Source organism: Passer montanus, unplaced genomic scaffold (assembly GCF_014805655.1).
Source record: "Passer montanus isolate IOZ18808 unplaced genomic scaffold, ASM1480565v1 scaffold10, whole genome shotgun sequence".
In the NCBI taxonomy this organism is placed as follows: domain Eukaryota; kingdom Metazoa; phylum Chordata; class Aves; order Passeriformes; family Passeridae; genus Passer; species Passer montanus.
Window position 1 is genome coordinate 19,751,883 of NW_024356505.1, and position 13,041 is coordinate 19,764,923.

The 13,041-nt window shown below is 41.7% G+C and overlaps 1 protein-coding gene across 9 annotated transcripts in view; it reads right to left on the reverse strand.

The window, feature by feature from the left end:
• The window catches only part of DYNC1I1 (dynein cytoplasmic 1 intermediate chain 1), a 186,185-nt gene that overhangs the window by 43,443 nt on the left and 129,701 nt on the right, over positions 1–13,041 (reverse strand). For all 9 annotated transcript variants that reach the window (XM_039704835.1, XM_039704853.1, XM_039704844.1 and 6 more), the window contains 3 exons: positions 7,325–7,471; positions 3,068–3,181; positions 146–279 (listed from right to left, as the gene is read on the reverse strand). In XM_039704835.1, coding sequence (XP_039560769.1) covers positions 146–279; positions 3,068–3,181; positions 7,325–7,471 — 395 coding nt within the window. The remainder of the gene's footprint in view (positions 1–145; positions 280–3,067; positions 3,182–7,324; positions 7,472–13,041) is intronic.

Sequence of the window (13,041 nt, forward strand, 5' to 3'; positions counted from 1 at the left end):
AGGGAGCTCCTGTGCTGGTCACAGGAACAGTACAAACATTGTTGATCCAAGAGAAGAAAATATTGAACACTCTCCACACACACTTGGCTATCTCTCATCAACACAAGTACACAACGTTTTATAAGTACAAAATGCTGAACTTCACCTTCCGTGACGACAGGCTGTGTAGACTGTTCCCTCTTCACTGCCCACGACAAAGTTATTGACATCTCCAGTTGGGAAAGCCATTCCTGTGACCGCCACTGGTTTGGACTTATTGTATACCAGCTCCATGCTCTCCTACCAAAACAGGTTTTTGTTATTATGCTGGCATCCTCCTTTCGTTAGTCTGGGTTGGGGTTTTTTTAAAACTGATTTCTAAATATTACATGGAGTAGCAGGAGAGGAAGATGAAATCATTTGACCCAGTCACATTTGGTTTCTACATAAGATGTTGTAAGAAGATGCAGTGTCACAAACCAGGATGCTCCTGCCATCCCCAGTGCTGTCTGTCACACATATGAGACTGGCAGGAAGGCACTGGCCTTTTCTGCATCATCTTAAATCAGCCAGAGATGACAGGTGAGAATTTGAAATCTAATGGTGCAGAAACTAAAGATAATACCTTAATGGTTACATTTGCCAGCCCCAGGCTTTAATAAATCATGCAATACCCTTCTATTTACATTCTGGAAATCACTTGTCAGGAAGCTCTTGCAATATCATGTGCATGTGAGGCATTTATTTCACTGTGTCATTTGTCCCTTTGCAGAACAAAATTAAAAAGTTGGGGTCCTGTCACTACCACCATTCTAAGCATTGCTTTTCAGGGATTTTCTGAGGTAACCATAAACACTCCCTCTAGACTCCACCATCAAGCTACAAACCAGCAGGAATGTTTTTTGTTTTCATTTGGTAGCTATATTTTAAAGTAAATCAGCATGCCCGTTTTTGCAATTGCAAATAAAATAACCATGCAAGTTTGTGGCTGTTGCAAGATGTGTACACTTTGAGCAGATTTTGCACAAATTTTTAGTTTTTCAGCCTAAATGGTGTAACCCAAGAATCCACAAAAGGCCTGAATGATTTAACCATTTTCATTTTTAGCTATTTAAGTGGTTATGTTCTCTATGTTTAAAAGGTCTGTGCTGCTGTTCTTCTAGGGCCAAAGCCTGTACGGTTTTTCTCAAAAGGGCTTTTTTTCTGTAAAGAAATTGGGTATCCCTGTGAAAGGAGAGTGATGCAAACCCACAGAGAAATTCTTCTGCTTGGTTTATGCTTTTCTTTGAAATAAATTCGGTTCTATTATAAAGGCAAAACAAGGCATGGAAAATGCATTGGGAGACCACCCCATATTTCCGTAAACATGTGAGTGAGAGAGAGAGAAACTCTGTTATATGGGAGAGAGACCATATATTTTTGTTACAACCTTCTGGGGTGAGATCATCATTTAGTGTCTCTGCAGAGGCATGGCCATAGACTGTGGTGGACACTCTGCTCCCAGCGCCCACACCATGACTGTACACAAGTGCTCTGGAGCTGTGTCTTTGGAAAGTTTCAGACTGACACACATCAGCAACACTTTACTCCTCCCAGTTTAAAGCTATGGCAGGCAGCTTGACGTCAAGTCCTGTGCCTCTCTTTTCTAGATCACCATGAGCCATGTGCCAGACTTCAGTGTAATGTGGGGTGTGTTCCCATCCTTGTCGAGAGCCAGATTTGGAGCAGGGAAATTCCATTTGAGTGATGAGATACTGGAACTCAGATGTTCACAGATCTGTGCTTCAGACTTTAGTATTCCAGTAAATGAATACGTAGGGGTGAGATTTGATTTATCTTCTTGATGTTTAGGTGAGAAACTGTGGAAGGCATTATGCCAGGGCCATTTTAGATGCCTCCATTTCTACTACAGAAGAGTATTGGTTTCTTACAGTCCCAGGGCACAACTACCAGCCCCACACTGTTGCCTTACATGAGCAATGTGGTCAAAATTTGAAGTTGGTCTCACTTTGAGTAGAGGAGTAGATGTGATGACTTCCAGAATCCTCCTCCACCCTAAGATAGGACAGTTCCATGTCCCAGGGTGGGTATCTGAAATGGCTTTTCACACTTGGATGGGATGAGTCACCCTCCAGAAGTACCAGCCTCTCTCCACCTCAGTGGTACAGAAAACTTGAATTTCTAACTTAGACTTGACACATCAACTTTTAGATGGCTGAGGTTAGGATAGAGGAGTCCCACCTCTTGTGTAAACACTGAAAAGCAAATAATTCAATAATAATTGCACATTAGTGCATGATTAATGGAATCATTATAGGGAGTTTCTATGCAGCATTTTGAAACAAGATCAGATCCCATGATGCTTCGTAAAAATTATATTAATTTTTTTCTAAGAAATTCTGTATAAAAATGAGTGATGTGTTAGAATAGCAAATGTATTTCTTCAGAAGATAACACTTAAAAGATGCTTTCTGTACACCTTTTTCAGCATTGGATTCTTTGTTTAGTTTCCATTATTATAATCACTAGTGGTTTGGGCAATTTTCCTGTGTTTCCTTTCATTTCTGATACAAAGGAGAGGAGGGGGGAACAGACAATAGTAGCAAACATTCCAGTGCGGGAGAATTAGTTCTAAAACTTTTGATTTGCATTGTTTGTTCCTTTGGCTACTGAAGGCAGCCAGCAAAATAAGTTTCTGACTGTGCCTTGGAAACCTGCAGTGCCTAGGGTGTGTTCAGCAGCAGTGCAATCTAGTCCATATTTGTTAAACAATGCTGTAGAATAAGTGCAATTTATACCACAGGCGACTTCTGTAATTGCCATGCTTTAAAATGGACTATTTCATTTTCACTTGAAACTGACCTATGTATTAACGTATTACAATAATTACATGATTTGTGGTAAAGGAAATGGGGTTTGGCTCTTAGCAGAGACTGCTGGAAGCAAGCTGTACTCTTTCAAGTGCATCCATTGGTTTTAGTTTGTATAGGATGCAAGATTTTGTCTCTTAGGAGCTATGTTCCACTATGCAGGTATCCTGCTCTACCAAAGACAATTTCCCCCCCCACGCTGGTGAAAACAAACCCACCTGTGGAGTTGAGAGCATGTCCAGGCTCCAGGAGCACATTTTTCCATCCGTAGAGACAGTAATAAGATTGTGTGCATTCTGTGTTCCAACTACATTCACACAATACACAGGATGCTGAAAGCACAGAACACTGGAAGTCAGAGAGCCATTCTTATGCTTTCACAAACAAATTTCTAATGTCTCCTATGTTATTTTAAAGAATGATTAAATAGTCACACAATGCCTGGAAAATATAAGACTTAGCTTTTGCCAGATAGGAATTGCTTTAGTTGGGTTATTGTGTTTCTTTTTCATTTAAATATTAAGAAGTACATTATGGAGGTGGAAATGTTTTCAAAGTTTCATTTTCCTCATAATAAAACAGCCCAGCTGAGTAATGCTGTGAAAATACAGAATTATGTGGATGAGATTTCACCCACAGGGACATGTATCATTCTACTGATGGCTTTTGACACTGAAAATAACCAGCAGAAAGAGGAAAACTGTCCAAATGGAATAAAAATGAAAACTTTATTCAAGAAAACAGCTGCATAAAACTTGAACTCTGTCAGAATTTGGCTTGCATGCTAAATATTTGCAAATGTACTCCAGTTGAAGAACATGAGCAAGCCCATCGATGTTCTTCAGTGTTGGCCAATACACCTTTTAAAATCTGTCATTATAAGTGGGGAGTGACTAGATTTAGGGTGTTACACCTGGTTCATCATAGTGCAGTCATTCCATGGAGGCTGAATTCCAGTTAATATGCATAATGAAACTTGGCCTATTCCTTTTCCAAGAAACCTGGTAACATTTTGAGCCTGAAATATCATCTGATATCTGATGGTGACATATGAGGGATGGGTCCAGTTCAGCAATCTCCAGAGCGAAAAATCAGTCAGACTGAACAATAAGATTTAATTTCCTTTGACCAGTACAAGTGGTACTGCTAAATTAAGGGTTAGAAATATACAAAAGTCAAGCAAAGAAAAATTTAATTTTTTTGCTGTGTTTACCAATAAATACAAGACCTCTAGAAAGAAAAAACAATTTTTCTCTAAAACTTTGCTTAATTAAAGAAGATTGCAACTTGCAAGAGATCCCTAGGGAGCTTCTAAGCAACTGCATGTAGTGTTAGGAATGTAGCATTTGGTCCTGCTGAAAGGAATGGCAGAAATGCCACTTACGTCAAGATCCAGCTGCAGGTCACCTACCCAGTCAGTGGGGAATGGCAGAAATGCTCAAGAGCTCTGGCTCACTCTCAGGTTTGATACCTGAGTGGGCCCAGTAAATGTCCCCTCTGCAAGAGCAAAAGGTGCAGCACCTGTACAAACAGTGTTTGTGCCCACACTGAGACGGACTGAGCAGTTGGTGCTGATATTTTCACCTTGTACTTGAGGAAACCTATACACACCAGTAAGTCACAAGGTCCATTTGATGCTATTTTTTTTTCTTTCTCTCAAGATTGTCAGGCACCTGGTTTCTCCCAGATCATCAAATGCACCCCAATTAGTCCCTCACATGTGTCTCACACTATTACCCTCCTATCATGGACCTTCTTGCTGCTTAGTGTAAGCTAATGACCCCAGTGCTAAACATGATTACTGCATACTGATGTGTGAAATAAGCATAGACCTATTTTTTTCATGGGCTTTTACCTCCAGTAGACCAAACAGACAGCGTGGGTGAGAGGAAGCTACAGCAAGCAGTGGAATATCTAGAATATTTAGTGGTGGGGGGAAGAGTGAGCCACGTCTTTCCAGCAGCATCTCAGTGTTTCAGGCCTGGCTTTAATCAGGGCTACCAGCCATCAATTTCATGCACAATAAAACTCATGGCAGAAATGAAAAGATGTAAGGAAAGCGGATGAAAAAGACAACCAACTGTATGTAACAGAAAGTCTAAACAGGCTCCTTCCTTTCAAAGGGTTGCTGCCAGCTTGCTTTTATTTATCTTGGAAATGAAATCATCATGCAAAAAGGTTTTGTCTTAATTAAAATTTCCTGTTGTCCCAAGTGCAGATGTGTGGTGGGTGTGAAAGGAAATTAGTGAGTAAGCTGTGGGTAGAATTCTCTTTCCTGGTGAATCCAGGCAGTAATCAGTGATACTAAATTTCAGGAAGGTTTAAGTCAGGGAAAACAACATGATCTATCTGTTTCAAATAAACAAAGCAAGAGAAAGAGAAGAGAAAAATCCTTTTTTCACATACAGCATGAGTTCGAATTAAAAAAAGATTATTCAGCTCACGTATCTAGCAGTACAAAAAGTAACATTGCTAATGTAGCGTTGTCTTAATTTAATTTTTTTCTTGGCAGCAAGGATCCAAACCAGCCTTTTGCAACCAAGACCTCATTTGCAGTTTATGTAAGTAAGCAACTCTTATTGTAAAATCTGAGCACTCCTTAAAACATCATACTTCCTCATGTTAGACGGTGTAAACACTTATTTATACCAATCCATGACAGCACATAAAGTGCCCATCCACAACTGAAAGTAATTTATTTATATTTTTCAAAAGGAAAACATTACATATTATTCTACTGCAATAATAAAACTGTTTTAATATATAATTCCAGGCGGTACAATTTTGCCTTAAATGATTTTTGAGTGTAAACAAATTACTTCCCATTAATCTTTGCTTTTCCACTAGATTTTGAGTCCCAGTTGTTCAATTTTCAGTGACAGTCAGCTTCTTACCACTAGTTTTCTGGTCTGCTACATCTCTAAATTGCACTTCCAGGAGAGACTGTTTCTTTTCATGCAGATTGAACAACATTAGTGGCAAAAAATTGAGCAAAAACATTAGGGAAATGAAAAGCAATGCTGAAGTTGCAACCCATGGCACAAATCATTAGATAATTACATCAACATTCATGATAGTGGAAATTTAGGGAGCAATATTTGTATTGCCTGGCTCACTAAGCATGTCTGTGCACACCTGTAATTTTTAATATAAGGGACTTGCAGACATAATACTGGCCCCATACTGAATCTTCAGCAGTAATTCACGTGCCATGGCTTCTGGAGTTATCTTTTAACTCCAAGGATTATGTTGTCACAGTCAACTGAAAGATGAACCTTGATCTGCAAATTCCAAACATTAGAATCACAGAATTGAAAAAGCTGGAGCTGCAAAAGTACTATCACTTTGTCTGAACCTTCAATCTGCTAGAATAAGATTATCCTCTTATCTCTCAGAGTGCTTTGTCGAGTTCAGTTCTTTATGTTACAGAAAAATTGTGGTTTTCTGCACTCTTATATCACACTTTCACATTTTTCTCATCCTTTCTGCTTTCCACTCAGGAATTGCCCTAAGCTTGCTCCCAGGATGAGCTACTCCACGTTCCATCTCTCCTGAAGAGTCCGCCCATCCCCAGACTCTGAAGGAGGAGAATGCACAAGGCGTTTGTGCAGGATGGACTGGATGTCAGTGCCATAGCAGAGTCAGGACACTTTATCAGGCAACCTAGGCTTGTCTCTTCCTCCAGCACAATATGAGTGCTTTGCAGTGTAAGAGACTCTCCTATCACAGATATCATCCTTGTACCACAGAAAAAGTCTCTTCTTTCTCAGGCATTTTGTGTTACTGCTCTGTCCAGACATCACTAGAGCCCATTGCCACCACCAATAATTATCTGTAAGTACCTGTGTGTGTCAACAAAATACTCTCCTGCATCATTCCATTGAAACAAACTCTCCCTCAGTGTGCAAACTCTGCCCTGTGGCCCTGTCTGGATCAGAAGACCATGGCAGGGAATTATGTATTTATGTATTGATCTATTAGAAAACAGAAGCAAATTGCCCCATTTTTCTGAGGGCACCAGCATCTACTTACAGGAATCCACTATGAGACCCTCATAGGTGCCTAATCTGATTCAAAGGAGAAATTTGTGTACACCAAAACAATGAGTTAAATTGCCTGCCACATCAGACTGAGAGGCATACAGCCTCCACAGTGGCATGGCTCTCTTTTCAGACAATGGGGACAAGAATTACAGTGCCACTGTGCTGGCACATAGGTGCCTCACTCAAGTGTTGTACTCAATCCTGCCTTCCTCCTTAAAAAGGAGAATAATGTCCTGGCTTGACTGTACAACATATGATGATTAAACACTTAAAAGAGGTGGTTGTTCACATCTCAGATCTAATTTTTTCTCTTCAAGGGCCGCAGTTCTGTTTTCATCTGTGTGGCGACTAGCATTGTAGACACACCTAGGCAGCTGCCTCTCCCTGCTGACCATCTCCTCTAAGGAAGGAGGAGGTGATTTTTATCCTTACCGTGTGAGCAGCAGCAGACAGGGGAGTTCTCTGAACTGGAGTGCGCCTGTGACTGCGATTATCCCACAGGACAATCTGGCCAGAGTATGTTCCACCGACAACCAGGTTTGGGTGAAAGCGGGCAAAACAGACTGACATCACGGAGGACTGGAGGAAAAAAGGCAGAGAAGAGAGGGGTTACATGGTCAGACATCTTCATTTCTCTCCCTAGGGAAGCATAGTGTAATTAGCATTTTGTATTTTTGAATCACTGTATGAACTGTATTCATATTCCTTGCATACTAGTAACTCGACTAAAGCAACAGGACACATGCAAAGAACTAACTTTGACCCTAAAATGTGTTGTTCCATTGGTCCTAGGGAAAATACAGGATGAGTCTGAGCTTGATGGTAAAAACTTGAGATAACCTTTCCATGACAGTGATGGTAAAGTGCCTAATTTCTTTTCCAGAAGTGAGAACTTCAGCTAACCAGATGCCAGCCAAACAGAAAATGGCATCCTGGCCCATGACATCCCATCAGGGAGAACTCTCTCTCCTCTAAATTTTAACTCAGGCAGCTTGAGGAAAGTCTGTGAAAAAAACCTCCAAAGTTCACCTCAAGGTGTGCTGTTTTGAGAGCATCAGCTGACAAGCTGTGTCTCGTTGCATCAATGTTTGATTCTTCTGCTACCAAGGTAAGAACAAAGGGAACCACATTTTACTTTACACTGTTTAAGCAGAACTCATCCTCATCCTAATGGCAGTTGAGTTATCTTTGTATATTTTCTTTAGCTGGGGATGCTTAGGAGCCAGTCTGGTGTGATGGGTACCCTGGCTACCTGGTAGAGTGCCCCACCAGCCAGTATGGAGACTGTTATCTTTCCCAACTACCACTTTTCAATGTATTTAAAATAACAAAACAGCTGAAGTCCTCAAGGGAACAGTCCCCAGGCTTTCATGTGCCTACAAGCTACAGCCAAGAGCAAGAAGCAGTAACTCCTTCAAGTCTTCCATGCTCTTCTTAAATAATTATTTTCCATTTTAATATAATTGGTACTGAATTGTATGTCTTTATTTTATACAATTTTTTAAATATTTTAATGACTGGATATATTAAAGTATTGGTATTCCTATCTGGGAACACACTTTACTCAATGACAAAGGGTTAACCAAATTATCATATTTCATTTGCATAAAAAGATGGCAGATTTTTCAGTAAACTTAATTGAATTAGGAACACTGGAGCTGCCAAGCTGAACTAGACCCAGTGCCTACCTAGGTAATGGCCCTGTCTCTGGGAGAAGTGGATGGGGTTGTAAGACCTTTGACATCTGTTGCCTCCTTTTCCTACTGCTCCTCGTGATGGTTTCTAGTGGCTAGAGACTGATTTGAACTCATGAGAGACTTGAAACCCCTTCTGACAGGGCTAGAATTAATTATGCTCTTGATGCCTATAACTAGGTTATTAAGAATAAAGTTAAATGGGAAGTTTAAACAGTTTTTACTGAATTCATGTGGCTGCCTGATAACTGATAAATAAAGAAATTTTGATAAATTGATAAATTGTTTAAAGCCAAAGTATATGCTAAGTGAACTTAATAGACATACTTACAGCATACAGCAGCATATTCATTACAGGATTTTTTGACCTAATAAGATAATCAAGACAATGAAAAAAGCTGCCATTACCTTTTTCCTTCTGCACTCTCTCTGGATCTTCCTGACTGTTCACTTGACATCTTTATACATTCCCCTCTTGACTAATGCTTCTGCATACATTTCTCTTTTGTTATGTAGTCTAGCACCTAATGACTAGAGGATTAGTGTACATAAATGCCTGTTTTAGTCTGTATCCAAGTGCTTGAGCACAGCAATTCCATTATGGTCAGTCATAGCAATAAGAGGTACCTTCCAAACACCATTTCCAAAGGACCTAGCTTTACAGAAAAGAAACTCCACCCCTAAGGAACAGGCTGTTGGTACTGTTAAGAGGGGTTTAAGACTCAGCTACTCTGCAGCTGCCATCCAGTTTCCACAGATTCCCCCTACATTATAATTAAAATGACCCTACAGCACATGTTCTACATTTTATCTCTTTGTTTAATGGCTTCATGAGTTGTTTTAATCAACCCCTCTCATTCCTTATAACTAAGCTGACAGATATTCTTACATGAAGTGAAATAGCCAGATGATTTTAAAATAGTACAGCTCCACCACTGGGTACACCCCACAGCAGCTACAAGGCTCCACATGTATTTTAAGAAACCCCAATTCAAACAGTCATTCCACAACAAAGTTCCCAAGTTTGTCCCAAACAAACTTGGGAGACTCTGAAGCAGGGCAAAGAAGCCAAGTGGACAGTGTATTTTTAAAAGTTCTGCTTTCATGGTTAGCATGTTTTTGCATTTAGAATGCCAGAATACAGTTGAATGGTCAGGATATAAACTGCTAAAGTGTGTTTTTCATAAAGTTCAAAAATAACCTACAGGCATGACATGGGCTTGGGCTCTCTGCACTGCTTCTAGTTTTCTTCTAGTTTTACATCTCCCTCCAAAGCAGCTTGCAGTCTTCAAAAGGTGAAATGTTCACATCCTTTTAATTATGTCAGTATTATTTTTCTATCCAATAAAAAATTCTGTCAAATATTAGAATTTAACAATTTAAGGACTCCATTCCATAGCACTTAATACAGTGATTATTTTCTTAAAATTAATGGCAGTACTGAGATGAGTAAGGGCTGTAAGATTAAGCCTATTCATTTAACAACTTGAAAAGCATTCATTTCTTAGTCTTAATGGGAGAGAGTGGCTGACAAGTCTCCAGTCTGTCTGAACAGCTCTGTGCTCAAGGACAGCAGCAGAAACCATTCCCTGTAAGCCTCTTCTGCCCCCAGGCTGCCTCTTGTTTGCCTGTTCAAGTAGTCTTGCTCCTCTGAAACAGCTTTGCCACTGACTTCAAAGGGGGAGGAACCAGCACATGGTCAGGGTTTTAAAATAACAGCATATCCTCGGTTGCACTTCTGCCACACCCTTCTAGGGAAACCTCATGGCACTTTCCAATAACAATGGTAAAGGTTCCCAGTTCTTCAGTTAGGGATATTTTATACTGTAGGTGCTTAGTTACCTGTTGCAGAGGACAGAGGCAGCCAGTTTCACAGTATATGGCAACAGCATATAAATAAATGTAGGAGGAATCATGTCAGAAGAATTCCACAGGGAGTTTAGTGTTCACAGTAGAAAAGCAGCATTTAAGGCTAGGAGATTCCCAGCATTATCTTTTTATGGGTGCCACAAAGCATCTGTCCCTGTGTTGGGACCCACAAGAGACAGGCAAAATCGCAGTGTCTGCTCATCTGCATTCCTCTGAACTGCACTGTGCTGTGAATCACTTCAGCATGTACTTCAGCATAATGCTCAGGTGTTTTCTCCCTCTATGCAAATACAGCCTACTGGATTTTGCTTTTTCTGTCTCTCCTTAGCTTTCTCAATGGCCTTACTAAAGTATTTCTGGTGCTTCTGGCTTTGTGATCTTCCACCCAGATGTTGTACTCTTAGTGGGGCCACAATACTGGGGCTGCTGCCTCATCCCCTGTGCATGCTCTGCCTCTCTGTGAATCTCCAAGGGCCAAAGGGGGAAACCTGAGTTAGTTCCATGTGGGAGCGCTGCCCAAGCATAAGAGAGAGCTCAGGCTGCTAAACCTGGGGATTTTGCCTGGCAAACAGGCAATTCTGCTACTCAAATGCCAAAGCTTCTGCTCCAGCCACTGCAAGAACCGTGCTGAAAACATAATTAAGAAACAAAACAGGAGATGTCCATGCTCTTGTTACAGCAAAGAGAGGGCTGGGCCTCACAAACAGAAATGCTGCCCAGCCCTTGAAGAGGTCTGCAGCTGGAGGGAGAAGGGCAGCACCCTTTGCCCCCTGCCTTGGTGGGGGGGTCAGGTCATCTCAGCCCGTGGGGAGGAGTACTGTGGAGCATGGCTCACATCAGCCCTGCTCTGCCTCCCTGCTCCTTCCCTCCCTCCCTCCCCACTAATGCACAGATCCAAACAGGCCCCCAGCCCTCTTCAAGTGGCTGGCAAAGCTGTTTTTTATTTTAGAAGCTTAATACAGCCCAGATTTGGATTAATGATGGCATATCCCGTCAACCACAGGTACACGTGCTTGGGACAGACAGTCATTTAGCTTCTCCCTGCTGAGAAGCCTGACCTCAGTACCCACATGTGATGTGTGTAAGGCCCTGGAGACTCAGCTGTCTCTGCTCATGTCCATACGCTCCGATGGCACTCTGCCCAGCCACCAGTCAAACAAGTTCACAAAGACCTGGGTGCTAAATAATAATAACTCTCAGTAGGCAGTGACTACTGCCTTCAGCCAGACCTCTTCTGCAGGAAACCACCCCCGGAGCCAGCATTGCCATACTGGTGCCATATGCCTACGCCTGACACCAGATGTATCTCAAAACAATACTTTGTCAGTGGGAAGAAGCAATCTGAGGAGTTCACAGGGATTTGTAGGCTCCAGAAGACCAGGTTATATTGCAACAGGCTCTCAGGAAGCTCCTGAGTGGATTTTCTAGCTGAGCACATGCATGTGAAAAAAGCACATCAGTGGCATGCTGCTGTGGGTCTCTGACACAGACAACTGCAGGCAATGAAATCAACTGCAGTTGAGTTAATAGAATCACAGAATATGCTGAACTGGAAGGGACCCATCAGGATCATCGAGTCCAGCTCCCATTAAGAATCACAATGTGATGAGAGCCTTGTCCAAACACTTGTTGAACTCTGTCAGGCTTGGTGCTGTAAGACTTTCCTGGGGAAGCTTGTTCCAGTGCCTTCTGAGTGAAAAACCTTCTCCTGATCTCCAGCATAAATCCCTCCTGATGCAGCTTCATGCCATTTCCTTGAGTCCTGTCACTAGTTATCACAGACGAGTGATCAGTACCTGTCCCTCCTCTAGCTGTCATTAGGAAGTTGTAACTGCAATGAGGTCTCCCCTCAGTCTCCTCCAGGCTGAACAGACTACATGACCCCAGCTGCTCCTCATATGGCTTCCCCTCCAGACCCTTCAGCATCCTCGTGGTCCTCCTTTGGACACTTAATAGTTTAATGTCCTTTTCATATTGTGACACCCAAAATGTGCACACATTACTCAAGGTGAGGCCACCCCAGAGCAGAGCAGGACTATCCCTCCCTGCCTGGCTGGTGATTCTGTGCCTGATTCACAGCTGGCCCTCTTGCTGGAGTAGCAAATCCTTTTCTCTGCTTGAGGGACTGAAAGCAGAGGGACAAAGCTATGGTACTGCTCCTTAGCTAAAACCATGAAAAGGTGCCATACTCATAGTCCTTCATCCATAGGAACTGAAGAACAGGGACGGAATCACTGATCACTTATGTCTGCACTCCTGAAGAATAAATAAGTAAAGAGGAAGGCCAGAAATACACATGCAACTTACTCATAACCTTTTGTTCTCAGTCCTGCTCATCAAGATCAGCACTTACAGAATCTAAGCACCCACAGGCCCTCTGAGAGCTGCCCAACCTTCTGCTGACCAAGCAGATCTTTTCATTCCTGCATTGCTATACACACATATATCTGGCCCCCTACATCACAGGGATGATATACTTAACTGCAGATGTGGATTAAAATCATCATCTAGAAATAAACCAGAAACTGAATTATCAAATAAAGCCCTTTTTTCGTGACTGGTCATGGACTGAGAATAATCATGGAA